At 33.5% G+C, this 25,920-nt stretch overlaps 2 protein-coding genes across 6 annotated transcripts in view; both read right to left on the bottom strand.

The window, feature by feature from the left end:
- Positions 1 to 10,413: 10,413 nt before the first annotated feature.
- LOC127703801 (uncharacterized) lies at positions 10,414 to 12,753 on the bottom strand. The gene is made up of 2 exons (XM_052207878.1): positions 11,972 to 12,753; positions 10,414 to 11,400 (listed from the first exon to the last, which is right to left on the bottom strand). The coding sequence occupies exons 1-2, from the start codon at positions 12,054 to 12,056 to the stop codon at positions 10,886 to 10,888; spliced, it is 600 nt and encodes a 199-aa protein (XP_052063838.1). The 5' UTR covers positions 12,057 to 12,753; the 3' UTR covers positions 10,414 to 10,885.
- A 1,069-nt stretch (positions 12,754 to 13,822) lies between these two features.
- Positions 13,823 to 25,920, bottom strand: part of LOC127703812 (neurofibromin-like) — a 97,071-nt gene continuing 84,973 nt past the window's right edge. For all 5 annotated transcript variants that reach the window (XM_052207883.1, XM_052207882.1, XM_052207884.1 and 2 more), the window contains 5 exons: positions 25,568 to 25,801; positions 23,027 to 23,127; positions 21,516 to 21,655; positions 20,820 to 20,866; positions 13,823 to 18,989 (listed from right to left, as the gene is read on the bottom strand). In XM_052207883.1, the coding sequence (XP_052063843.1) occupies positions 18,657 to 18,989; positions 20,820 to 20,866; positions 21,516 to 21,655; positions 23,027 to 23,127; positions 25,568 to 25,801 (855 nt within the window). In that variant the 3' untranslated portion in view covers positions 13,823 to 18,656. The remainder of the gene's footprint in view (positions 18,990 to 20,819; positions 20,867 to 21,515; positions 21,656 to 23,026; positions 23,128 to 25,567; positions 25,802 to 25,920) is intronic.

The raw sequence follows: 25,920 nt of genomic DNA, 5'->3' as shown, positions 1-25,920 counted from the left end.
TCATCAGAAAACCGCTATTTTCCCCCCAAATTGCACCGATTGTAGCTTGATTTTAATTCTTTTAGTTGCTCTTACCTGACCGAGAACCAGAATGTCCTACAACAGTGTAGGTATATTTGTATGATATTCTGGACGGTGGAGGATCGTATATACTAATGCACTCTACTAAGAGGTTGTCCTGAAGGACGGAGAAAGATTCAGCGGTAAGGTAAGTAGGTTACTTGTCGAAAAATTAAAAAAAAAATGGTGGTCCTGAATTTAGAGATAAAGGAAAATATATAAAACAAAATAATAAAATCTAATCAGACAATTTGGCCATATGTTGAAGTCAAACTATTTGTTATTCGTGATATAATTAGTGCCAGGTGATAACTGCCCAATACAAACTGAATCCGATATGGCAAAAATTCAAAGTAAAAAGTAATAAAATGTTCCGCAGGGCGCAGCTTGATACGACCGCAGAGGTCGAACCCTGAACAGTTGGGACAAGTATGGACACAACATTCAAGCTTGATACAGCTCTGAATTTGGATTGTGATTAAATATTTGACACAGCATAGGTTTCTGACACAGAATGAATGTGGTCTAAGAACTTAAAAATTTTAAATTGGACATTCACCTATTATGGTCCAATATCCAAAATCTAAATACATGGTTAGATTCAGCATATCCAAGAACCCCAAGAATTCAATTTTTGATGAAATCAAACAAAGTTTAATTTTGGACCCTTTTGACCTCAATGTGGACAAAGTTGATAATGGGGCCCAAAAATCAAAAATCTAAATACATGGTTAGATTCAGCATATCAAAGAACCCCATATATTCAATTTTTGTTGAAATCAAACAAAGTTTAATTTTGGACCCCGATTTGGACCAACTTGAAAACTGGGCCCATAATCAAAAATCTAAATACATGTTTAGATTCAGCATATCAAAGAACCCTAAGAATTCAATTTTTGTTAAAATCAAACTAATATTAATTTTGGACCCTTTGGACCTTAATGTAGACCAATTTGAAAACGGAACCAAAAATTAAGAATCTAAATACACGGTTAGATTCGGCATATCAAAGAACCCCAATAATTCAATTTTTGATGAAATCAAACAAAGTTTAGTTTTGGACCCTTTGGACCTCAATGTGGACCAATTTATAAACGGGGCCCAAAATCCAAAAACTTAATACATGGTTAGAATCAGCATATTAAAGAACCCCAAGAATTCAAGAATAAACCCCATTGAAATTGGTCAAGAAATAAGCAATTTATACGAAGTATCTTCTTTTGCACAATACTGTGCAATTGAATATTTCTTGCTATTGCGCAATACTGTACAATTGACAATTTCTTGCTATTGCGCAATATTGTGCTATTGGATATTTCTTGCTATTGCACAATAATTTAATTTTGGATGTAACGCGTCTTCTGATTGGCTGACGTTGTTTTGTTTATCAGCTCATAGACATAATATTGTCATGTGATCGTGACGTCATCAACGTTTTTTCATGGTTTACTCCGGTTTAAAATGGAATTTAGAATTAAATTATAAGAAATGACTGTAATATTTTTTCTGTCTATTCGAAATAACATAAAAAATGTGGTGCACACTTTAAAATAACCCGCTACGCGGGTTATTCAGTGTGCAACACATTTTTGATGTTATTTCTTCATAGACAGAAAAAATATTACAGTCATTCCTTAAATACTGTGCAATTGAAGATTTCTTGCTATTGCGCAATACTGTGCAATTGAAGATTTCTTGCTATTGTGCAATACTGTGCAATTGAAAATTTCTTGCTATTGCACAATACTTATTATATAATAATTTACACATCCTGTTTGGTGTGTATCTCCTATCATATCATTATTATTTGCTTTTAAATATAAAACAGAAATAACCAACTTAAAATGGAAAATTTTAAAAGAAAAAAAAAAAAGAAAAAAAGAAAAAAAAGGAAAAAAAAAAAATCCCCCCCAAATTTTTTGAACCCCCTTATGATTCATCACCCCCAAACTCAATCCCAGCCTTCCCTTTGTGGTATGGAACCTTGCAGTACAATTTTAGAGAGATCCATACACTTGAACACAAGTTATTGTCTGGAAACTAGAAAAATGCTTATTTTTGGCCCCTTATTCCTAAACGTTTTGGGCAATTACCCCCAAACTCAATTCCAGCTTTCCCTTTGTGATATGGAACCTTGTAGTACAATTTCAGAAAGATCCATACACTTACACACAAGTTATTGTCATGAAACTAGAAAAATGCTTGTTTTTTGCCCCTTTTTTGGCCCCTAATTCCTAATATTTTGAGGCAATTACCCCCAAAATCAATCCCAGCATTCCCTGTGTGATATGGAACCTTGTAGTACAATGTCAGAGAGATCCATACACTAAAACACAAGTTATGTCTGGAAGTTACAAAAATGCTTATTTTTGGCCCCTTTTTGGCCCCTAATTCCTTAACTGTTGGTACCATAACCCCCAAAATCAATCCCAACCTTCCTTTTGTGGTATTGAACCTTATGGTAAAATTTCATAGAGATCCATTCACTTAAACTAAAGTTAGAGTGCGAAAACCAATGTGTCTTCGGACGACGCCAGACGACGACGACAACGACGACGACGACGACGACGATAACGACGACGCCAACGTCATACCAATATACGACCACAAAAATTTTTTGCGGTCGTATAAAAAGTAAGGAAACAGTTCGACGTCAATAAGTAAGATTCAGGTAAAACTAAACTACTAAACTGAGAATGAATTACAGGTTTTGCCGAATACAGCTATGGTAATCTATTCCTGGGTAGAGAATCCTTAGTATTTCGAAAAATTCAATTTTGTTTAAAACAGTTAAATTATAAGTATGACCAAACCAATGATAAGTCATGATGTTAACGCTATATACTGCACAAGTTAGTTGGTTCTGGGAATAGTATATCAATATATATGTTCCTGGTTGGTTAAAAAAATTATAATATGTAAATGTAAATCTTTACTTACAAGTATAATAGTTGTCAAAACTGGAGAATTCTGATCACACAATCGTACACTTGAAGGAAAACTTCTTAAATGACACGTTGGTAGAGACGGTATACTGTTTCATACATCACAAGTATTTGCGCGGTATGTGGCTGTAACACATGGTTGTTTCAGTTTCAGTGGTTGCACACGAACAATATTTTTTAATTTTTTGATTCAAGAAAGAGCGTTTAGTATTAATACAACGTTATGCAGGACTAAAGATATTAAAAAAGAAATTTCTAAGTAACATATTGCAAATAACTGTCTGACAAAGCACGTTTTGACTTTAAGGATAGTTAATAATTAATAATTTGATGTATTAATTTGTCAAATCATCAAATAAGAAAGATCTTATCATTCTATCTCTCCCAATAAAGGTAATTTTCTACTAACGTTAATATTGGCCAAAAGAAGATTGATTGATTGTTGGCTGCTTAAAGTCTAGTGGCAAATATGTCATGCATGTTCAGGGCCCGCCTACCTAATGGAGCTGCATACAAGCTCTACTCCTAATGTTTTATTGCCAGCCCCCTTTTAAAATCCTGGATGCACACCTGCAATTAAATATGTTATGATATATTTGCATTAGATTCTATCCTTTTGACAGTCATTCTGGCGTTAAAGGTTGCACTTCTGTAAATATAGACAATGCAATTTCCCATAGGAACTCCTTTTACGGCTAAAACTAAGCCACTTTTACTATGAAGTTTCGTAAAAAATTATATCCTGCATGGAAAGTTTATATGCGCTACTATTTTCTTCAAAGGTCAAAACATAGGGCTGTGCGGCATATTTTCAACATTTATATGTCTCGAACTTCTAAGAGTTTAAACGTATTCTAAAATTTTGTGCTACCCCTTCCACTACTTTGGGTCTTCCTCAGAATTCAATTTGGCCGCTATCCATGTGTATTTATACTGGTAACATTCTCAATTTGTGTCTTTACGAGATGAAGCATAAAGATAATATCTGGGAGCCAGTAGGTAAACAAAACAAAATATCTATGAAAATTAAATTTCTCCCCAAAAGAGGTGTGGTTTGTGAAAAAAAAACTGTATTCACAAAGTGCAACCTATACTGACATTTATTTAAATAGAAAAATCTTGAAAAACACTTTTTCTCACCACAATACTTATTTATCAGAATCATAGCCCAAAAAAAATCACTGCATGTACTCTTACATTTCTTTTACAGAACATTTAATACCCCCACCCCTGTTTCAAAACTTAAAAGAATTTGAAAACAATACTTTAATTATTGTCAGCTTACCCTATGTGCATGTTTTCTGACATGAAATGCCTAGAACCTGTATGAAACTACTCTGGTAACAAATTGAAAGCATTTCAGAATACTATAAATGTAAACTTTAATAGTTAATCATTCCATCATTCAAGATTATATAAAGTATCTAATCCTGCCTCTATCTCCAGTCCACATCTTACTGTATGCCAATTTATCCATTAAAGTTCACAATTTCTATCTTAGGTAGCAATACACAGTTAGGAGTTTGGTTTTGCATTTTGGCCCCGGTGGATTTTTCAAATATGAAAGTTATTGCGTAATAAAATTCATTTTTAGACAGCTGAGTACTAATTTAGCCTTCAAAGGTGGTTTATAAGAACATCAAGATTATTTATTACATGTTTTATGGGCTATTTTCTGTTTGACTCTCCGTATTTTCATAGCTAGACCGGTCATCGGTGATGAAATTAATGTAATGTTTACAAACACTTTTTTCTACATGAAGTTTTTGACGCAATTATACAAAAAAATGAGACCAAAGACATATGATTTTCATTGGATTTATTGAAAGATATATGTAAACAGTTTCAGAAAAGGTATTACTTGAAGTGATTGAAATTCTACTTTTGGTCAAATTTTGGGGAAATATGTGACATCTTTTCCCCCCTTTTTGCTATATTTCATAACAAAAAAATGCAGATTGTTGCCATGAATACACCAAGGAGAAATTATATTTTACCATTTCATATACTGGATATGAAATCTATGGAAGATTCTGATTACATACATATTCACATATATGACACAAACAGTAAGCTTAATATTGCAAGAAGGCAATGAAAAGGGGATGGTAAAATTTATGAGGGAAAATTTTAATATTTTTTCTTAACTGTTTATTGCTACCTTAAATGGTCAGTTCAGAAATCTTGTCACAATAATATCATCGCTAACCATATATCTAATATAATTTGGCTCACATATGAACTAGAAGTGTTTAAATAAAGCCATATTTGCAAAAATTGTATGTATGAAGTTACCATTTTGATATATAAATTCATTAAAAGTTTTGTAGAACTGACTTCTCAAATCTGTTTTTTGCGTAACTTCCAAGCAATTTTGTTGTTTTCTATACAAAAGACCTTTATAATGATAAAATCATAGCCTTAGCAGGTTAAATTATGTTTTATGACCCAGGGGTTAATGATTTTTGTCAGTTTTTTGTCCTTCGGGCCTCAAATTTGCTGAATAATTCTTCTGTTGCTGTGAATATGGAATAATTAGTATATTTTTAGGATAGGAACACTATTGTTAGTTTTATAGGGGTATTTTTATATCTCTAGCTTGTATTTTTTTATGCCGCGGACACAAGAGAGAACAGTCAGGTGTTACTGCTAACTTGTGGGTTTTCGACAGGGCAAAAACACTCTTAACAACAATGTTCATCAAGGATCTTTGAGTTTCAATGACTGCAAAGAGTAAATATAAGCACTTATTAACAATTTAAATTACATATATGCATATATTATGCATTTACTTTGCATACTGTAAACTGTCAATTTATGCTGAGTCATCATATTTATGGCCCAAGATATTCTAAATTTTCATGAAAGATTTATAAAACTTTATATTTGAGTTAATTTCATTAAAATCTCTGAAGATAAACCAAAATTGGTGAAATTCTACATGTACTCTTTTTTCACCCAATATAGGTTGCACTTCTGTAAATATAGACATAGGAACTCCTTTTACGGCTAAAACTGTGCCACTTTTACTATGAAGTTTCATAAAAAATTATATCCTGGAATGGAAAGTTTATATGCGCTACTATTTTTTTCAAAGGTCAAAACATAGGGCTGTGCGGCATATTTTCAACATTTATATGTCTCGAACTTCTAAGAGTTTAAACTTATACTAAAATTCTGTACTACTACTTCTACTTTGGGTCTTCCTCAGAATTCAATTTGGCTGCTATCCATGTGTATTTATACTGGTAACATTCTCATGTTGTGTCTCTACGAGATGAAGCAAAAAAAAACTGGGAACCAGTAGGTAAACAAAACAAAATATCTATGAATATTAAATTTCTCCCCAAAAGAGGCATGGTTTGTGAAACAGCTGTATTTACAAAGTGCAACCTATAAACATGTCAAATCATAGAGTTATCAAAAACTTCGCAGTTTATGCATATAATTAATCATGAAAATATAATATTATAGTTTTGAATTCGCAGCACAATATATGATAAATAATTACAACAGAGATAGTAGTTGAAACAAAGCTACCGTTCCTAAAAGTAAACTGTCGAAAAGATTGCAGTTTACAATATTGTTCATGAAAATATTTGAAATGTCTACTTTTTTTCGTCATATCTGACCATTGAAATATCAGGGGAAATTTTACAAACGAGCATTTGCCATTACTTGGTGTCCGTTGTCCAACGTCCGTAGTATACTTTTTCAAACATCTTCCCCTCTGAAAATCAAAGCACGAAAGCGCTGTAAAGGCAGTCAATTACAGGTTGTGTGTATTTTAAGTCCAGTTATATCATTATCTTGCATAGTACAGTGTACTTATCAGAGGTGGCTTTCAGTATTTAAGATTTAGAGTTCTCTAATGATATTGAATAAGTTTTATGAATGTCATATTCTGAGCACTATATGAAGGCGATTGTTCTCACTTGTTTATGAACTAGTGCATTATGTCCAGTTTGTACCTTTTTTATCTATGTTTATAGTCAAATTAGTTATCAAAGGTACCAGGATTATAATTTAATACGCCAGACGTGTGTTTCGTCTACATAAGACTCATCAGCGACGTTCAGATCAAAATAGTAACAAAGCCAAACAAGTACAAAGTTGAAGAGCATTGAGGACCCAAAATTCCCAAAAGTTGTGCCAAATACGGCTAAGGAAATCTATTCCTTGGATAAGAAAATCCTTAGTTTTTTCATTGGCAATCATAACACATCTCCTTATTTATATAATGATCTATATTCAACGACCTCAGGTACAAAAAAAATGTATGTAACTAAACTATGATGGGAAACCTTTGACTTCTTTCTTTATATAAACTTTTGATTTGGTACCATAGAACTATGTAGAGTAAATGTACATTGCAACATGTCAACTCTTTCAACTCCAAGCAAAATTATATTTCCAAGCATAAAGTAATTTATGAATGAAATAAAATGCTCCGCTGGGGCGCAGCTTGATACGACCGCAGAGGTCAAACCCTGAACAGTTGGGGCAAGTATGAACACAACATTCAAGCTTGATTCAGCACTGAATTTGGATTGTAATTAAATATTTGACACAGCATAGGTTTCTGACACAGAATGAAAGTGGTCTAAGATACTTAAAAAAATTTAATTTACCTATTCAAACCATATCATTATTATTTGCTTTTATATATAAATCAGAAATAACCAATTTAAAATGGAAAATTTTAAAGAAAAAAAGTTTGAACCCCCTTATGATTCATCACCCCAAAACTCAATCCCAGCCTTCCCTTTGTGGTATGGTACCTTGCAGTACAATTTCAGAGAGATCCATACACTTGAACACATGTTTTTGTCTGGAAACTAGAAAAATGCTTGTTTTTTGGCCCCTTTTTGGTCCCAAATTCCTAAACATTTAGGGCAATTACCCCCAAACTCAAAGCCAGCTTTCCCTTTGTGATATGGAACCTTGTAGTACAATTTCATAAAGATCCATACACTTACATACAAGTTATTGCCATGAAACTAGAAAAATGCTTGTTTTTTGCCCCTTTTTGGCCCCTAATTCCTAAAATTTGGAGGCAATTACCCCCAAAATCAATCCCAGCATTCCCTTTGTGATATGGAACCATGTGATACAATGTTAGAGAGATCCATAGACTTACACACAAGTTATTGTCATGAAACTAGAAAAATGCTTCTTTTTGGCCCCTAATTCCTAAAATTTGGAGGCAATTACCCCCAAAATCAATCCCAGCATTCCCTTTGTGGTATGGTACCTTGCAGTACAATTTCAGAGAGATCCATACACTTGAACACAAGTTATTGTCTGGAAACTAGAAAAATGCTTATTTTTTAGCCCCTTATTCCTAAACTTTTTGGGCAATTACCCCCAAACTCAAAGCCAGCTTTCCCTTTGTGATATGGAACCTTGTAGTACAATTTCATAAAGATCCATACACTTACACACAAGTTATTGCCATGAAACTAGAAAAATGCTTGTTTTTTGCCCCTTTTTGGCCCCTAATTCCTAAAATTTGGAGGCAATTACCCCCAAATTCAATCCCAGCATTCCCTTTGTGATATGGAACCTTGTGATACAATGTCAGAGAGATCCATAGACTTGCACACAAGTTATTGTCATGAAACTAGAAAAATGCTTGTTTTTTTCCCCTTTTTGGCCCCTAATTCCTAAAATTTGGAGGCAATTACCCCCAAAAATCAATCCCACCATTCCCTTTGTGATATGGAACCTTGTGGTACAATGTCAGAGAGATCCATACACTTACACACAAGTTATGTCTGGAAGTTACAAAAATGCTTATTTTTGGCCCCTAATTCCTTAACTGTTGGTACCATAACCCCCAAAATCAATCCCCACTTTCCTTTTGTGGTATTGAACCTTATTTGAAATTTCATTGAGATCCATTCACTTAAACTAAAGTTAGAGTGCGAAAACTAATGTGTCTTCGGACGACGACCATGCCAACGTCATACCAATATACGAGTATATAATACGACCACAAAATTTTTTTTGCGGTCGTATAAAAAGGAGTTCTTAATTAAGAAATAAACTGATTCGCTGAGCGCAGCTGGATACACCCGCAGAGGTACTACCCTGAACAGCTGGGGCAAAAATGGACACAATATTCAAGCTTGATACAGGTCTGAATTTGGATTGTAATTAAATATTTGACATATTATAGTTTCTGAATAAATGTAGTCAATGAACTTGAAATCGGTTATATGAATTGAATTTATATTCAATTAAAGATTTCTTGCTGTTGTGCAATACACTGTGCTGTTGTGCAATACTTAATAAATCTGTTGCCAGACTATAAACAAATAAAGTTCAATTTCTTCTCAATGTCATATTTGAAATTTATGAAAATCAATAGGGAGATTACATCAATAGCTATAAATAATTCACCAAAGTTTCATGTGAACTGCTTAAAGCAATTTTGAGTTGTTGTCCAAAAACTGGAAAATCCCCCCTTTTTTAATGAATAAAACCCCATAACTCAGAAATGTAAAATCTAAAATTTATAAAATTCTAAAGGGAGCTTACGGATTGATAATTTAGTCTTAGATGCAAGATTTTTTTATCAGTTGTTAGTGGCTTTGAACTAGCTGTCAGTAACTGCGAGTACTCTCAGATTTGTACTTAGTGTCTTTTTGTTGTTTGGATGTACAACTACCCAACCACGTCCACTTGTATTTATCCATCTGATGAGTTTAGCCTCTTTCAACTGATTTTTATAGTTCTTTCTTATATTGTACTGTTACACCACTGTACCAGGTTAGGGGGAGCGTTGGGATCCCGCTAACATGTTTAAGCCCGCCACATTCTGTATGTACATGTATGTGCCTGTCCCAAGTCAGGAGCCTATAAAAGTGTAATTCAGTGGTTGTTGTTTGTTTATGTGTTGCATATTTGTTATATTTGTTCATTTTTTTACATAAAATAGGCCGTTAGATTTCTTGTTTGAATTGTTTTACATTGTCATTTCTGGGCCTTTTATAGCTGACTGTGCAGTATGGGCTTTGCTCATTGTTGAAGGCCGTACCGTGACCTATAGCTGTTAATTTCTGTGTCATTTGGTCTCTTGTGCATGTGTGGAGAGTTGTCTCATTGGCAATCATACCATATCTTCTTTTTTATATTTACATCAACAGATATAAAAAATTCACCAAAGTCAAGGTGAGACAACAAAACTTAGTTGTAAGATCTCTGAAATTTTTTACAGGGTACGAGTTTTTCTCATTGTTGGAGATTGTACGGTGACAGTAACACCTGTAACTGCTTAAACCCATTTCTTATGCACTTTAGTTTGATAAACTCACTGAATATCATACCACATCTCCTTATTTTTATATGCATTACAATTTACATGTGCATGTAATTGTAAATATATATATATATCAGAACAAAATTCATTGCGTCACTTTTATTTATGCATCCTTTGGCACAATACAAGTTCTAAAATTACACAACATAAAACAACTAAATGTTATTTCAGATGAAAGTTTTGTTTCAGTTCCATTCATAGGATTTATTAGAATTTTGTATGTTTTGCCAAGTCCAATTATTCGCTCTATGTGACATAGAGACATAGTTGACTAAACCACCAGGTGTCGAACATTCAAGAATTTTCAGTGTTTCTGTTTTTATTTGATGAAAAGGTTGCCTGAGCTCTAGGAGCTTTAGGTTTTATCACAGGATATTCTGTGCTGTCAATAATAATCCAAGTCGTAGGAAACTTTAATTTGAAGTTGGATGGTGAAAAATACCTGACTAAACCACTAGATGGCCAAGTGTTAGCCTCACACCACTGTTTAGACATAAAAACAATCCATGTATACACAATATTCTGAACACTAGATTCAATCTAGAATCTAGACAGTTCAAAGTTGGTTGTATGATGCCTCAATTTCATCAAAGTCATAAAAAAACTGATTTTCAACTGACACCCTATCAATTTGAAAATATGTGTATCTCAAACAATAAGCTGCTGGACCAAGAGTGGTCAAAACAAATAAAAATTTAGTATACAACTCTAAACCGGTATAAAAATGCATGGCTGTGTCAAGTGTCTTCATTTCAAAATTCTCTGCGGAAAACATAGGCATTGATGGTGTTTGCGTAATTCCATCTGTGAAGCTCAACATTAGCTCGGCAGTTGGTGGTGGACAGTCATAAATCCTTTCTGCAGTATGAATGACTTCTTCAGGAAAACCAACTTTACAATCAAAACTTTCCTCTAGATTTTTACTACAATATTCATCAAGTTTAGTTCTTTTGTTTTCACAGGAAACTGCCCTGATTTTTCTTTTTGCGGACGATTCAGTCTCTTGCTTGGTCCAGGAAAATAGGCTGGGAATTGCAGTAGACTTAAGTCTCTGTATGGTGGGTTTGCGCCCTGAAAAAGGTTATAAAACATTAGTTTTTTTTATAATTAAATGAACTTCCATTAGCAATGTATACTTTGTACTACCTGGCGAAATATTAACTGGATTTATTCATTACAATCTGGATAAAACTATGTTTGCCTGATTCAATGTATGTTATGTAAATCCAAAGGACAAACAATGAGAGACTTATGCAACAAACGTACATTGTTTGTACCTAAATAACTATAATATAGATGAGAGCATGTCATTGTTTTGTTCCTGTTAACATTGTCATTGATATTTTTCAAGAAAGTCTATGAGGCATAGCTTATGCATTCCTGTCATTACTACATTAGCATAATTACTGCTAAAATAATTCTCAGTATGATATACCTCTTGTAAGAAATCATTATAATTGTAGCAATCACCAAAAAATCTCAAACAGATCACATTGAATCGTAATCCAAAAAATTATGACGTCTTGAATTACCCACCCCCTTTTATTCTAAAACGATAATTGCGGTTGTAAACAGACTTTGGTTTATTCGCATGGAGATTACATATATAACTATATATTTCACAAAGAAAATAGAGTTTTACCATGAATAGTTTCCTGCACGTAGTCTTTTTCAGTAAAACGTGCCTTGCAAACAACAGCTGATTGAGATGGACTCCACGATATCATCGTGTTCTCGTCCAATCTGCGTATGGGCCATGGCGTTGATCCAACTTTTCCTTCTTTTTAAGTCATTTGGAAATGCATGTCCTCCTCTTAAATGACATCCAGGTACACAACAACAAGTACTTGGCATCGTTAATTAAGAATATAACTGAAATAGTTGCACAGTGCAGAAACCGGAAGAAGAGGAACAGGATCCGCTACCACGGCGCCACCTATTCAGGAACGATAATTTGCTACTTTATATAACTGCGAAAATAACGTTAGACGGGTTCACGTGCATAAACAGAAATGCGCTTTAAATTGTATAATATAATTCATGTTCAGTCGACCTTTAATTATTATATCAACGACTGAAATGATTTATAAACATCTAGATTGCAGATAACACTCGAAATTAACCCGAGCTCTTTCCACACGGAATTCAAATAATTCTAGTTTGTCAATCGGTTGACTGCTTATAATGCAAAATACTAATATATCTAAAGTTTTTAAAACTAACAAAACACAATGATCGTTTCTCTATTTCCCAATGTAAATGAAATGAAACAAAAAACATTTTATATCGCAATAAGAAGAGGAGAGAATTCAACATTTCCGGATCTACTTGGAGTCTAATGACCCCCCACGTAGATAAGTTGGATATCGCGGAAGGAAGGATTAACCCGGCAACTAGAAAGGCATTAAAGCACTGCCTTTAAAAACTGAACCAATCCAGGGAAGTCTATACTTAGTATAGACTGTCCCTGACCAATCCCAACCAAATTTTAAGTAAATTAGCATCAGGGTATTTTTTTTTTTTTTAGAGTTTGAGTTTTTATTTGAGTAATACAACAAAATGACCGCTATGGTTACAAATAGAATATACAATGCATTAGTTTTCCCTATTTATAGAAAACAATAATAAGTAAGATTTGACAGAGCAAACAGATCAGAATGTAAAAATGTACGTCCTATTTTTACTAAAATTATCAGTTGACCACTGGAGGAGTTATTGGAATTAAATGATGAAATTGTTTTTGAAATATTAAATGTTTTTGACTATTATCTCGAAGTCTATATTAGATCAGTTGAAAGATAAAATTGCAATAATTATCAGCAGTACAAGATAACATAAATAACAATGACTGAAACCATTTGACACTCCTTATAGAAATAACAGAAGTGCACACGCTGAAATGTCTCGTCTACAATACTGATCATAATTGAATCCAAATCCAAATGTTAAACGTCTTTAAGATAAATGTTTACTACAAGTATCACATTAACATAATGTTACCAATGATCAATGTAAATGAGGTCAAGGTCAGATTAACTTTACCAGACGAACATATGCTCATTATAATTCTTTAATTTTACCAAATATGGTTACCTATTGCTTAATCGATGTCCAATGAATTCTATGAGACAGACATGTACAACTTTCAAACATTTGCATACACCAAATATTGTTGACTTTTTGATTATAGTATATGAGGATTACCAATGTCATGATAACTAAATGGTTAAAAAATGAACCATTTTAGATCTTGTCTTGTTGATCATTTATGCTTTCTGTAGTATTTATCTTTTATAGCTTAATAATAATAAGTTCATAGACAAATACACCAAAAAAAAGTCAAAATCGTCATTAAAGAGCAATAAACATATTGCTGATCATTTTTAGCTATTTAGTGACGAGAAAAGCTCACATAGCACTTTTGGCCAGGGGTGCTAAAAACTGACAAGACAGAAAATTTACTTGGAAATTTGGTTGTTTCTATTAAATAAGATTGTATATTTTGAATCTATATTTTATTCATACAACAAATTTCAATAAAATTGACAATAATGAAAGACAACAATAATCTATGGCTTCATGTTGTAGGATAAATGTTATTCCCCTCCCTCTGCATCATCCATTCTCCACATCTCACTCAATCATGTACTGGATAATTGTTATTCCCCTCTCTTTACATCACATTACTCTCCAAATCCCATCCAATCCTGTTGTAGGTTAATTGTTATTCCCCTCCTGTTACATCACCCCCTCTCCACATCTCATCCAATAATGTCGTAATATAATTGTTATTCCCCTCCTGTTACATCACCCACTCTCCACATCCCACCCTATCTACCCCTCCAATATACTTTACCTTTAAGTTTCACCTCTAAAGGTCATAGACAGTGTATAACTGATTCTATGGAACTTGGATATTCAAAATATACTTTTACACAAAAAATCTTGAGTTTATTTTCAAAATCAATTTCAAGTCATCAATTTCTTATATCTCATGAAATGCAGATATTTTAAAATAAAAAAGATCTGGCTATAATTAGCTCTTACCCGGTACATTTCAAAATACACTGTTCAGTGATGTACATATTCTTAACCTATTTTTGTTGTTGTTTGTTTTGCAGTTTTTTTTAAAGCCAAAAATGATTTTCTTTACAAAGCCAAATTTTTCTTCAGTAAATATATGTTCCCAACTATAATTCTTATGTTTTCATGAATGTGAAATAATTTCATCATAGTTTTTTTTCCAAGAAATAGTTGCTGTTAAATGATCAATGTCATAGTCATATTTTTTCCTTTTGTAAATAATAATCTTTAACATTTCTTTACCCTCAAACAGAAAGTGAACCAGAGGAGCAGTAGGTTCGATAAGGCCCTAAAATGGCCCCTATTGCTAGCTCCAATTTCAAGTAAGAATTCATTTGACCAATATAACAATGAATCATAGTTAACACAGTGACTAAGTAGAAAATTTAACGTTTTGTTGAAAATTTATAAATTAGCATTCTTTTCATGACGCTTCAATAGCTCCAATAGCAGAAAGTTTGATTTTCCACAAAAATTCAAGATAACGGGTAAATTTCCATTGATTACTTCGACTGGAAACATAAAGTGCATTCGTCAACAAGAAAGATTTTTTAACATGTTTGTTATAACATTTTACATATCTGATTTGAATATTTAGTTTGTCGAAGCCTGCACTCTTTGTTTCCTTGGTTTAAATTTGCTTAAAATTCAGATGATTTTGTCAAATTTTATCAAAATCGCTACTTTTGGTCTATTTGGTTTGTAAATGTTAATGCTTTAAAAGCAAAAATCTGCACAAAAATAGTTATATACCACTGTCTTCTCATCAACTTGAAACATTTTTTTATCTTCGAACTGTAGACTTAATATTTAGGGCCAAATATGGCCCTTACCAAACTTACTCCTTTATTCTAGCTTATCAAATTACTGATGCATGTTTACAAAATTTTCTGTCAACCAATCATTTTATAAGATCACAACCATATTTATTCAGTAATGGACAAGACTTGATATGACTTTGATCGGAAACTATCAGTATGTGCTGATAACATCTACTTTTGTTAATAAAGAGTTTATCCTACCTTCCTCTTTGATGCTGAGAATATATTTTTTTTTGCTAAAAAATGTCAAAACCAAAACAGGATTAAGACATAGGTAATAGTCACATGAAACATTTAAAAGAATTTAATACCAGATTGACTGCTGGATGACATAGGGTAAGATTTCCACATCTCTAACCAAGCTTATCCCAGTCTAGAGATGACCCACATTAAGATTTCCTTTTCACGACCCTGCCTGTCCAAGTCCAGAGACGACCATGGTAAGATTTTCCTGTATCTGGCACATCTTGTCCCATTCCAGAAATGACCAAGGGTAAGATTTCCCAGTCTCTGACCAAGCTTATCCTAGTCGGATGACCTAGGGTAAGATTTCCCCGTCTCTGATCTAGCTTGTCTCAGTTCAGGGATGACCCAGGGTACCATTTCACTTTCTCTGACCCAGCTTGTCCCAGACGGATGACCTATGGTAAGATTTCTCTGTCCCTGGCCCCGCTTGTCCCAGTCCAAAGATGACCCAGGGTAAGATGTCCCTGTCTCTGACCCAGCTTGTAGCAGCTGGACCACCCAGGATAAGATTTCACTTTCTCTGACCCAGCTTGTCCTAGTCAGTTGATCCAGGGTTAGATTTCCCTGTATCCCACCCTGCTTGACCCAGGGTAAGAATTCTCCGTCTCTGACCCATCTTGTCCCATTTGAGAGATGACCCAGGGTAAGATGTCCTCGTCTCTGGTGCTGCATGTCCAAGTTAAATGACCCAGGGTAAGATTTCCCTCTCTGACCCATCTTGTTCCAGTCGAGAGATGATAAGAAATCTAACCAGAGAGTGTCTGAAATTACCAGGTGAAGTTGGAAGCAAATAATAAAATCATTGGATTTTGTGTTGTTGGGTTGACTGCTCATTGATGGGGTATACCTCTCATCTCTATATTCTCATCAGGAAATCTTGAGATTTCACTGATTTAAATCAAAAACATAATTGCTGTAAACCGTTACAACTGAATGAATTCATGTGGGGTCTCAACATACAATTTTGGGAACAGACATCCAGCTTGTGTTTAAAAAACACCCCCATTCATATTTTGAATCATGCAAAACTCCCTACCATTCAACTATTTCATAGGAAAATCACAACCCATTTATATATATTTCCCAGCTATTATGACATCTTATTTAAACATTAACCATATGGGATCGTTCATATTATTAGATAAAAAGATAAGAACACAGTTTTTACAGATTTCTTATCAGAAGTAGAATATATATGACCTATTGACAAATACTGTGGATTCATTTATTTTCGTGGATATTTGATATCGTGGTTTTGCCAAAGTGTGCCTACAAGCCTTTAGAAAATTTGTTCTTCGTTGGACATTTGAATTCGTGGTTCACCTTTACCCACGAAATCCACGAAAATTGGTATCCAACAAATCATAATAAATCCACAGTAGATTTCCACCCATTGATATATTATCTCCCTGAAATTGCACACCATGGATACATTTAACATCAAATGAAGTGACCCATACCAGCGGCATGTCTGTGTATACATTTATATAGGAAGAGACCCCCCCTGAATGTTTTTCACTGTAAATATGCAACAAACTGATTTATTATGTCATAATCTAGTAACAAAAAATGTTTTGATAAATTATGTATCAATGACTTAGTGGCAGACACAAAAAATGCATACCTGAGAAGAGGTGTTATGAAATTTTTATTGCACTTTTGATGCACCAGAATCTTTGTTAGTTTCTGCAAATGAGAAAACATATCTTCTTTATTTCTAGGACTACAAGACTCTTTGAATGGGACTTAAAGTTCATAAAAAAAAACCTATTTGAAACATCTTATGTTCTAACATAATATCACTTACTTAATATCACTTACTTAATAGATAATATAAAGGCCAATCTTTGCCCTCATAACAATTGTAAAAATTATCTCCCTTTTTCAACAATTTTGAATATCTTTGCACTTGGTATGATATTTTCAAATAGGAAACCATATACCATTCTATGCTAAATTTGGAGCCTGGTATTAATTCCTGAGCTATACTTACAGCTATTCTAGCTTCCAATTGATACAGTTACTATAAGCCTCCCTGAATATATAACATTTCAATTATATACAGAAAGAAACAGAAAATACACACAGAAAGAGTGTATTTTATCAAGATTAATCTATGAACAGGCAAATGAATCTTAACCCAATTTCACTGAATGAGAAAGGTCTATCCCAAAAAACATGTTAGATAGGGGCCAAAATGGTCCTTACACTACCTTATCTTTAAGTTGTAATATCGGGACTGTTGTCAGCAACGTAAAAAATGATTGGTTTACTTTCAAAAAGTCTCATAACCAACTTAACATAACAATACAGTATATTTTCACCATTTGGGCTATTCCATTTTAATACCAATGGCGTACAGGGCAGTAAGTAAGTAATGTATGATCGGGTACTTGAAAGGTCTATCAACAACCAACATACTTTCTTGGATAATTTTGCATACATTTATATTAATATATAAACAACCATAATTGAACTACGACCCATGTCAAAACAAGAATGTGTCCATAGTACACGGATGCCCCACTCGCACTATCATTTTCTATGTTCAGTGGATCGTGAAATTGGGTCAAATCTTGGGTTAAAATTAGAAAGATCATATCAAAGGGAACATGTGTACTAAGTTTCAAGTTGATTGTACTTTATCTTCATCAAAACTACCTTGACTAAAAACTTAAACCTGACACAGGACAGACAGACGAACGAACGAACTAACGGACGCACAGACCAGAAAACATAATGCCCCTACTACTATCGTAGGCGGGGCATAAAAAAACAACATCCCTTCCTGCCCTCCCACATTCATTAAATGGAATAGTCCTAAATATATACCTAATCTTGATAAATTCTTTCCACTCACAACCATTCCCTTTACAAAAATGTTCTCCCTCTCACTCTCTCACATATAGATCAACTATAGCACTAACAAGCAAATAGAAGAGGCCCACATTGGGAAAATTTGAGATTTACAATTGTTTTACAATGTACAATGTAAATGAGTATAAGCTTCTGTAATGTTTCCATGATGAATTGTAACAAATTAGACAAAAATGTAAACATAAAAATTTGAGATATTTCTTATTTGAGAGTAAAAATTCCCCAAAATGGGCCTCAATAACAACGGAATGAAAGACAAATGAAGAACAACTAGACAACCCCAGTACAACAGGTATACAGTCATTCAATGGCTTCAATGTTTGCTTTCTTTTTACTGTCCTTTCTTTTGAAACTTCCCGTCCTGTTCTTTGATTGGATATTATTGGCAGAACCATGCCGCATACGATTTCCACCAGCCGCACCATTTTTGTCCACATTTTCCTTATCTGTCGGAGAATGCATGCTACTGACACTCAAACTTGACATCGAACTAGACAGATTCAAATTTGATGAGATCCCCAATGAGCTTGGGTATGGATTCAAAATGTCAAGGTCATCACCAGGCAAACAGTTTTCCATCATCATAGCTTCTAAACAATTGACTAATAGTTCTGCAGTGTCACTTGGAGCAGACTAAAAAATGAATAAATTGCACGTTTATCTATTTGAAAATTAAAAAAATATATACTACTAGAATAACAAGCATTCTGAGAGTACTGCATGGTTCACCTATTTAGGAGATAACTGTATTGCATTTTAAGCTCAGTTTGTGACCATCAAATCACCAATTGATGCTGTCGGAGCTTAAAATACAATATTGTTATCTCAATTCTAATGAAACTGACAGAAAACAATGTCAAATCATACATGTTAAATCTGCCATTTGTTGTCTGTGCTTGCGCGTACGTTTCCATAGCATCAATTGTGAATTGATGCCATGAAAATTGGTGACGTTATCCAATCAAAATGAACGTTACAAATGATGTTGTATTAGAAATAACAAATTTCAAATCAATATCTTCAAGCATAAAAAAAAGTGTGGAAAACTGATTACTTCAATACTTGCGTGAATTTTTTAAGTCCAAGGACCAGAGCTCTGGACAAAATCATCAGGAGTCAGTTTCACAAAAAAACTTACGACTAAGATTAATCATAATTCAGCATACATACGACCTATCTTAGTAGTAAGTTTTTTTGTGCAACTGACTCCAGACCAGAGTAAAATTCAAACTTGATCTATAACTGGTCATGATAAAACTTTATACAAAATATCAAAATAATATCTTTATGCACAAAGAAAAAAAGTGTAGAAAACTGATTTGCTGGATTGACAACGGACTGATAGACATAGACAGAGACAGACAGACAGACAGACAGACGGATGGATGGAAAAACTAACGGAGTGCAAGCCTAGAGTCCCCTTTGGCTTTGTTGGTAGGGGACTAATAAGCAAGAAAAAGGTAAGTATGATGTGAAGGATTAAATGAATGAGCACACAAAGTGAAATTTTATTCCTATGTTTAATCAAATATTGTCAAGTAAAAAATAACCAGTCTGACTCTGGACCATTCAGATTCAGACCTGCCAGCTATCCTGATTTGAGAGGTGTTGACCTGAATTTAAAAAAATCTTTATTATATAAACTGAAGACCTAAAAACAGGCATTCAAATGAGTTAAAAGGGTATTTAAGCACATACATACTCATCTAAACAATAGAGAAGTTGATTAAAAACACTGATGACAATATAATAGGAGCATTAGCTCCTCTTGTGCTTAAAATCCCCCATGGAGATTTTGAAAAGTTGACAGGTATGTAGATTGATTGACTGACAATTGGTGTTGAACACCACCTTTGGCACTATTGGCTATATTTTGGCTGCTAGTTTTTATTTGATGAGGAAGCCAGAATGAACTATGACGCCTCCGGGTGCGGGAATTTCTCGCTGCATTGAAGACCTGTTGGTGGCCTTCTGCTGTTGTCTGTTCTGTGGTCGGGTTGTTGTCTCTTTGACACATTCCCCATTTCCATTCTCAATTTTATATTGTATAGACATCTGTCTGTTGTTTAAAACTGTTTGTTGCCCTCTAGATATCTCTAATTTGATTTTTATTTGTAGTTTTGAAATATACTCAACATTTTGTGTTTTTTATATGAAATACTTTACTTCAACAGTCTTTGAAAACCCATTATTATGTTAAATTAAATTTATGTTTATTTTGAAATTCATTAACATAGTCTAAAAATCTGCATCTGTTTTGATGTACACTTTTATATAAATGTATTTCATGTATAAATCTATAATAATTCAATCCCCTGAACCTAAAAAGGTGTGCAGTTTTCTATTAAAACATATGTTCCTATTGTGTAGAACTAACTAACCTTAAAATTCAGGACAATAGAAAAAACCTTATTCATAGGATATACATAACAATTTTATTTTTAAAAAGTTGTACGATATTACCTTGGTAAATGTCCCAGCAAATCTCCATAGGCCACCAAAACCAATACCTAAAAGAGAGAAAATTGATCAATTAATAATCATAATTTGTTGAGGGCTTTTCCAGAATTAATTAGGGGGGGGAGGGGGTTCAGAAGGCACTTTTAGTTAAATTTGTTTGGGTGATGGTTATTTTAGACAGATAGCCTTAACAATTATGTGAAATAATCAATTGAAATTTTATGCACGGCAGGGTTAAAATTAAAAGTGCCTTCCGACCACCCTAACATTTATTTCTGGAATAGCCTTGAAAGCAATTTTGGACTTAAAAGATATATCTCATTTTCAGTGTTTCCTAAGTTACTTGTTCATATTGAAAATGATAAAATGAACAAGGAATTGGCTATACTTTTTAATGCCGTGTTCGGGAGAAACTTGAAAGTTTGAAAGTTTGAAATTAATGAGGTATAACACATTAAAACAATAGTCATGTGACCATCGCTACACATAACCACAACGTAAAATTATCATTCAAAACATAAAACACATAAATAAATCAAGTATGATGGGATGTTTTACAAGATTTTATCAAGGCTGCAATCATATGGTTTTCTCAAAAAAGAAGATCCCAGTGTTATCTTGCCAATAATCCCCACCCCCCTTTTTATTGATATGAGGGAACGCAGTTGTGCACCAAATTTTTCCACATTTATGGCTTACTTTGTAGATATGAGAGCTGTTGCTGTGACACATCTTCACAGGCTATCATATTTTGTATAATACTCTGTACAGCATTTAGAATGGCTTGGTCGTGACACAAGGATAACACATTGTTTATCTTCGCATCTAACAATGAATGTCTGAAAAATATTCATTTAGAAAACTCTACAACAATTGTAAATTAATCATTTTACAAAATAAAACAGAATTAGAGTAATTTAGAACATGACACACGGAATGTACACTTGTTAAAACCTTTTGTTTACCTGTAAATGTCTTTTTTGTTTATTTATGATGTGGGTTTCTATCTTATTGACATAAACATAAAATCTCAATCAAATCAGTTATGGCTGTTCCAGAAAACACTATGCCCCTTCCCAGGAAGGGACTTATTTTTAACCGCACAGAAATTAAAATAAATTAGAACCCCCCCCCCCCCCCCCCCCCAAGTATTTTCTGGAACACCCCTAACAGTTATTGAATAAAAAGCTGTGCCGGGAGTTAATGATGCATCCAACCATATATTATTGAGAGTCAAATATGAAAACAAAAACTGCTCAGGTGGAACTTGGAGAGACCTCTGGTCTTATTCACTCCAGCAATAATTATTTCAACATCTGATAACCTTTCAAGGATGTTAGCTTATGTTTTTTTTACTTTTATCAATGAAGGGCCATTAACCCCTACTTTTCTTTTTTTCTTTTTATAATTTTATTACATATAGTTTAAAAAGCCATTTTTGAAAATCTTATTATATCCTTTAATTTTTTCATAGTTTTTAACAGAAAAAGGTGCACACTTTAAATGTATGAAAAATCTAGAGACAATTATTTCCCGCCAAATTTTCAATGGCTTATATCTCAAAAAAAAAGACACAGACCTTTCATTTATTCCTGCTTTTTTAGTTTCGTTATTTATATACTATCAATTTATAACATTCTTTCAGAAAACTTATTATTTTGAAACAGAGGAGCAAATGTCCTTTAAAAGCTCTTTAAACGTTTAAACCCGCTGCATTTGTTTGCACCTGTCCTAAGTCAGGAACCTGTTGTTCAGTGGTTGTCATTTGTTGATGTGGTTCATAAGTGTTTCTCGTTTCTCGTTTTTTATATAGATTAGACTGTTGGTTTTCCTGTTTGAATGGTTTTACACTAGTCATTTTTTGGGCCCTTTATAGCTTGCTGTTCGGTGTGAGCCAAGGCTCCGTGTTGAAGGCCATACTTTGACCTATAATGGTTTACTTTTACAAATTGTGACTTGGATGGAGAGTTGTCTCATTGGCACTCATACCACATCTTCTTATATTTACTTGATAAAAAATATGTATAATTGCCCAATTTCAAGAAAATTGGTGAAGATTTCTTTGGTTTCAGGTGTAAAAAAAGTAAATTGCATTGTGTGTATTGTATTTATATAAGAAAAATTGCATCTTTTTGTTTTCCTTTACCTAAAATAATCTACACACAACACATTGCGTCATTAGTCCAAATCCAAATAACACTTATACTCACATAACCGGGAATACTCGAGGAAAAACTACAGAAGCTTCTGCCAAATACTCGTATAAAATTCTGGCCTCATTTTCATCTGTAGTGTTCCGTACTAATGTGGCCTGAATAGATATTTAAAATTATGTAGCATCTTAAAAAATCTTTTATTATTAAAACTTGAAATGAGGTATAAATGTCCCAACTTTTCATGATCAGAGCTCTTAATGATCTTTACCTTTCTTAAATTTCCACAAATAAAAAGACTGAAAATTGCTTACATTAAAACTTAAATGGGTTAACCATACTTTATTTGGTTGGCTTGAGGAGAAACTCAAATTCTTATAGGACGATTCTTAAACTTACCTTTAAAAAGTTTAACAAAGGGTTAAATTCAGGAATAGCAAATTTAATTTATTGCTGCCTTAATTGCTAATATAAATTAACTTCAATTTTTTCTCTCTATAAAAACATCATTTAAATTTCACTACACATAACAAATAAATAAGTCATCCATTGAATATGAATTTAAAGATTATCATTTTCAAACTTACCTTTGTAATAATCAATAAACAGCTGCGCCATGAGCGCATGATACGCCTGTCGCTTTTTCAAAGAATAAAGTTCAATAACTTCTCAATGTCAAATCAGAAATTTTAAGAAAAACTAAAGGGAGGTTATCTTAATAGATATAAACCAGTTACCAAAGTTTCACGAAAACTGCTCAAAGCACTTTAAAGATATTGTCTGCAAACTTGAAAATCACCCCTTTTTTATGAATAAAACCCCATAACTCAGAAAAGTAAAATCTAAAATTTATAAAAAATCGAAAGGGAGCTTACGTCAATAATAATAAACAATTCCCCAAAGTTTCATGAAAACTGCTGAAAGAATTTTTGAGTTATTGTCCGAAAACTGGAAAATCCCCCTTTTTTTAATGAATAAAACCCCATAACTCGGAAATGTAAAATCAAATATATATAAAATTGAAAGGGAGTTCATGCCAATAGATATAAACAATTCCACAAAGTTTCTTCTAATTTGCTAAAAGTGTTTTTGAGTTATTGTCCGAAAACTGGAAAACCCCCCTTTTTTAATGAACAAGAGTGCACACGCTGAAATGTCTCGCCTTCTTTACTAATCATTGATATTATGTTGATAGTCCTAAATATAAAGCTTTATTACAACTGTCACATAAACTTAACATTAACCAAGTAAACTAAACATTGACCAATGAACCATGAAAATGAGGTCAAGGTCAGATGAACCATGCTAGGCAGGCATGTACAGCTAACAATTCTTCCATACAACAAATATAGTTGACCTATTGCTTACAGTTTAAGAAAAACAGACGAAAACACAAAAACTTAACACTGAGCAATGAACCTTGAAAATGAGGTCAAGGTCAAATAAAACCTGCGTGACTGACATATAGATCATAAAATATTTCCATACACCAAATATAGTTGAACTATTGCATATAGTATTAGAAAAAAAGACCAAAACTCAAAAACTTAACTTTGACCACTGAACCATGAAAATGAGGTCAAGGTAAGATGACACCTGCCAGCTAGACATGTACACCTTACAATCATTCCATACACCAAATATAGCTGACCTATTGCATGCAGTATTAGAAAAAAAGACCAAAACTCAAAAACTTAACTTTGACCACTGAACCATGAAAATGAGGTCAAGGTCAGATGACACCTGCCAGCTAGACATGTACACCTTACAATCATTCCATACACCAAATATAGTAGACCTATTGCATACAGTATAAGAAAAACAGACCAAAACACAAAAACTTAACTATAACCACTGAACCATGAAAATGAGGTCAAGGTCAGATGACACCTGCCAGTTGGACATGTACACCTTACAGTCCTTCCATACACCGAATATACTAGACCTATTGCTTATAGTATCTGAGATATGGACTTGACCACGAAAACTTAACCTTGTTCACTGATCCATGAAATGAGGTCGAGGTCAAGTGAAAACTGTCTGACGGGCATGAGCACCTTGCAAGGTACGCACATACCAAATATAGTTATCCTATTACTTATAATAAGAGAGAATTTAACATTACAAAAAATCTGAACTTTTTTTTCAAGTAGTCACTGAACCATGAAAATGAGGTCAAGGACATTGGACATGTGACTGACGGAAACTTCGTAACATGAGGCATCCATATACAAAGTATGAAGCATCCAGGTCTTCCATCTTCTAAAATATAAAGCTTTTAAGAAGTTAGCTAACGCCGCCGCCGCCGGATCGCTATCCCTATGTCGAGCTTTCTGCGACAAAAGTCGCAGGCTCGACAATAAAACCCTCATAACTCGGAAATGTAAGATCTAAAATTTATAAAAAACGAAAAGGAGCTCACGTCAATAGATATAAACAATTCAACAAAGTTTCATGCAAATTGGTTAAAGCATTTTTGAGTTATTGTCCGACATGTTGACGACGGACGGACAAACAACGGTATACCATAATACGTCCCGTAAACGGCCATATAAAAATTATCAAAATAAAATAATAAATGATAAATATTTTTCTTACCAGCACTGTTAACACTAAGACTTGTGTAGGATAATCTGTTAGGACTTCAGGATCTAGTAAAACATTGTTTTCATTAGATACAGATCCTCGACCAACTCTCACTGCCAGCCCAGATTTAACATCTTTCTTTGAGCATGGCAATGGCATGGAACTACTTCTGTTTGTTTTGGATAGGGGAGGTCTGACTGGTTCACTGTCTAGGCTTCTCCAACATACCTTGGGACTATTTGCTGGCTGTAAATTATAAAGGAATTTTTTTACTAATACTGAATCTTATTCCATTTTGCTATCCTTCACAAAATGTTATCTTTATTTTTTATGTCAAATAAGAGGTTTTTTTTCTAATTATTGTA

This window comes from Mytilus californianus, unplaced genomic scaffold (genome assembly GCF_021869535.1).
Source record: "Mytilus californianus isolate M0D057914Y unplaced genomic scaffold, xbMytCali1.0.p SCAF_51, whole genome shotgun sequence".
Classification (NCBI taxonomy): Eukaryota; Metazoa; Mollusca; class Bivalvia; order Mytilida; family Mytilidae; genus Mytilus; species Mytilus californianus.
Note: the sequence above shows the minus strand (reverse complement) of the source record. Positions and strands in the feature narration are given on the sequence as shown.

What these genes read in the sequence shown, in the direction of transcription:
- LOC127703801 (XM_052207878.1), bottom strand. Translation starts at nt 12,056, where the DNA reads ATGATATCGTGGAGTCCATCTCAATCAGCTGTTGTTTGCAAGGCACGT. An exon ending in CGTGCAGGAAACTATTCATG is followed by an intron (nt 11,401 to 11,971) that starts GTAAAACTCTAT and finishes AACCTTTTTCAG; the next exon opens with GGCGCAAACCCACCATACAG.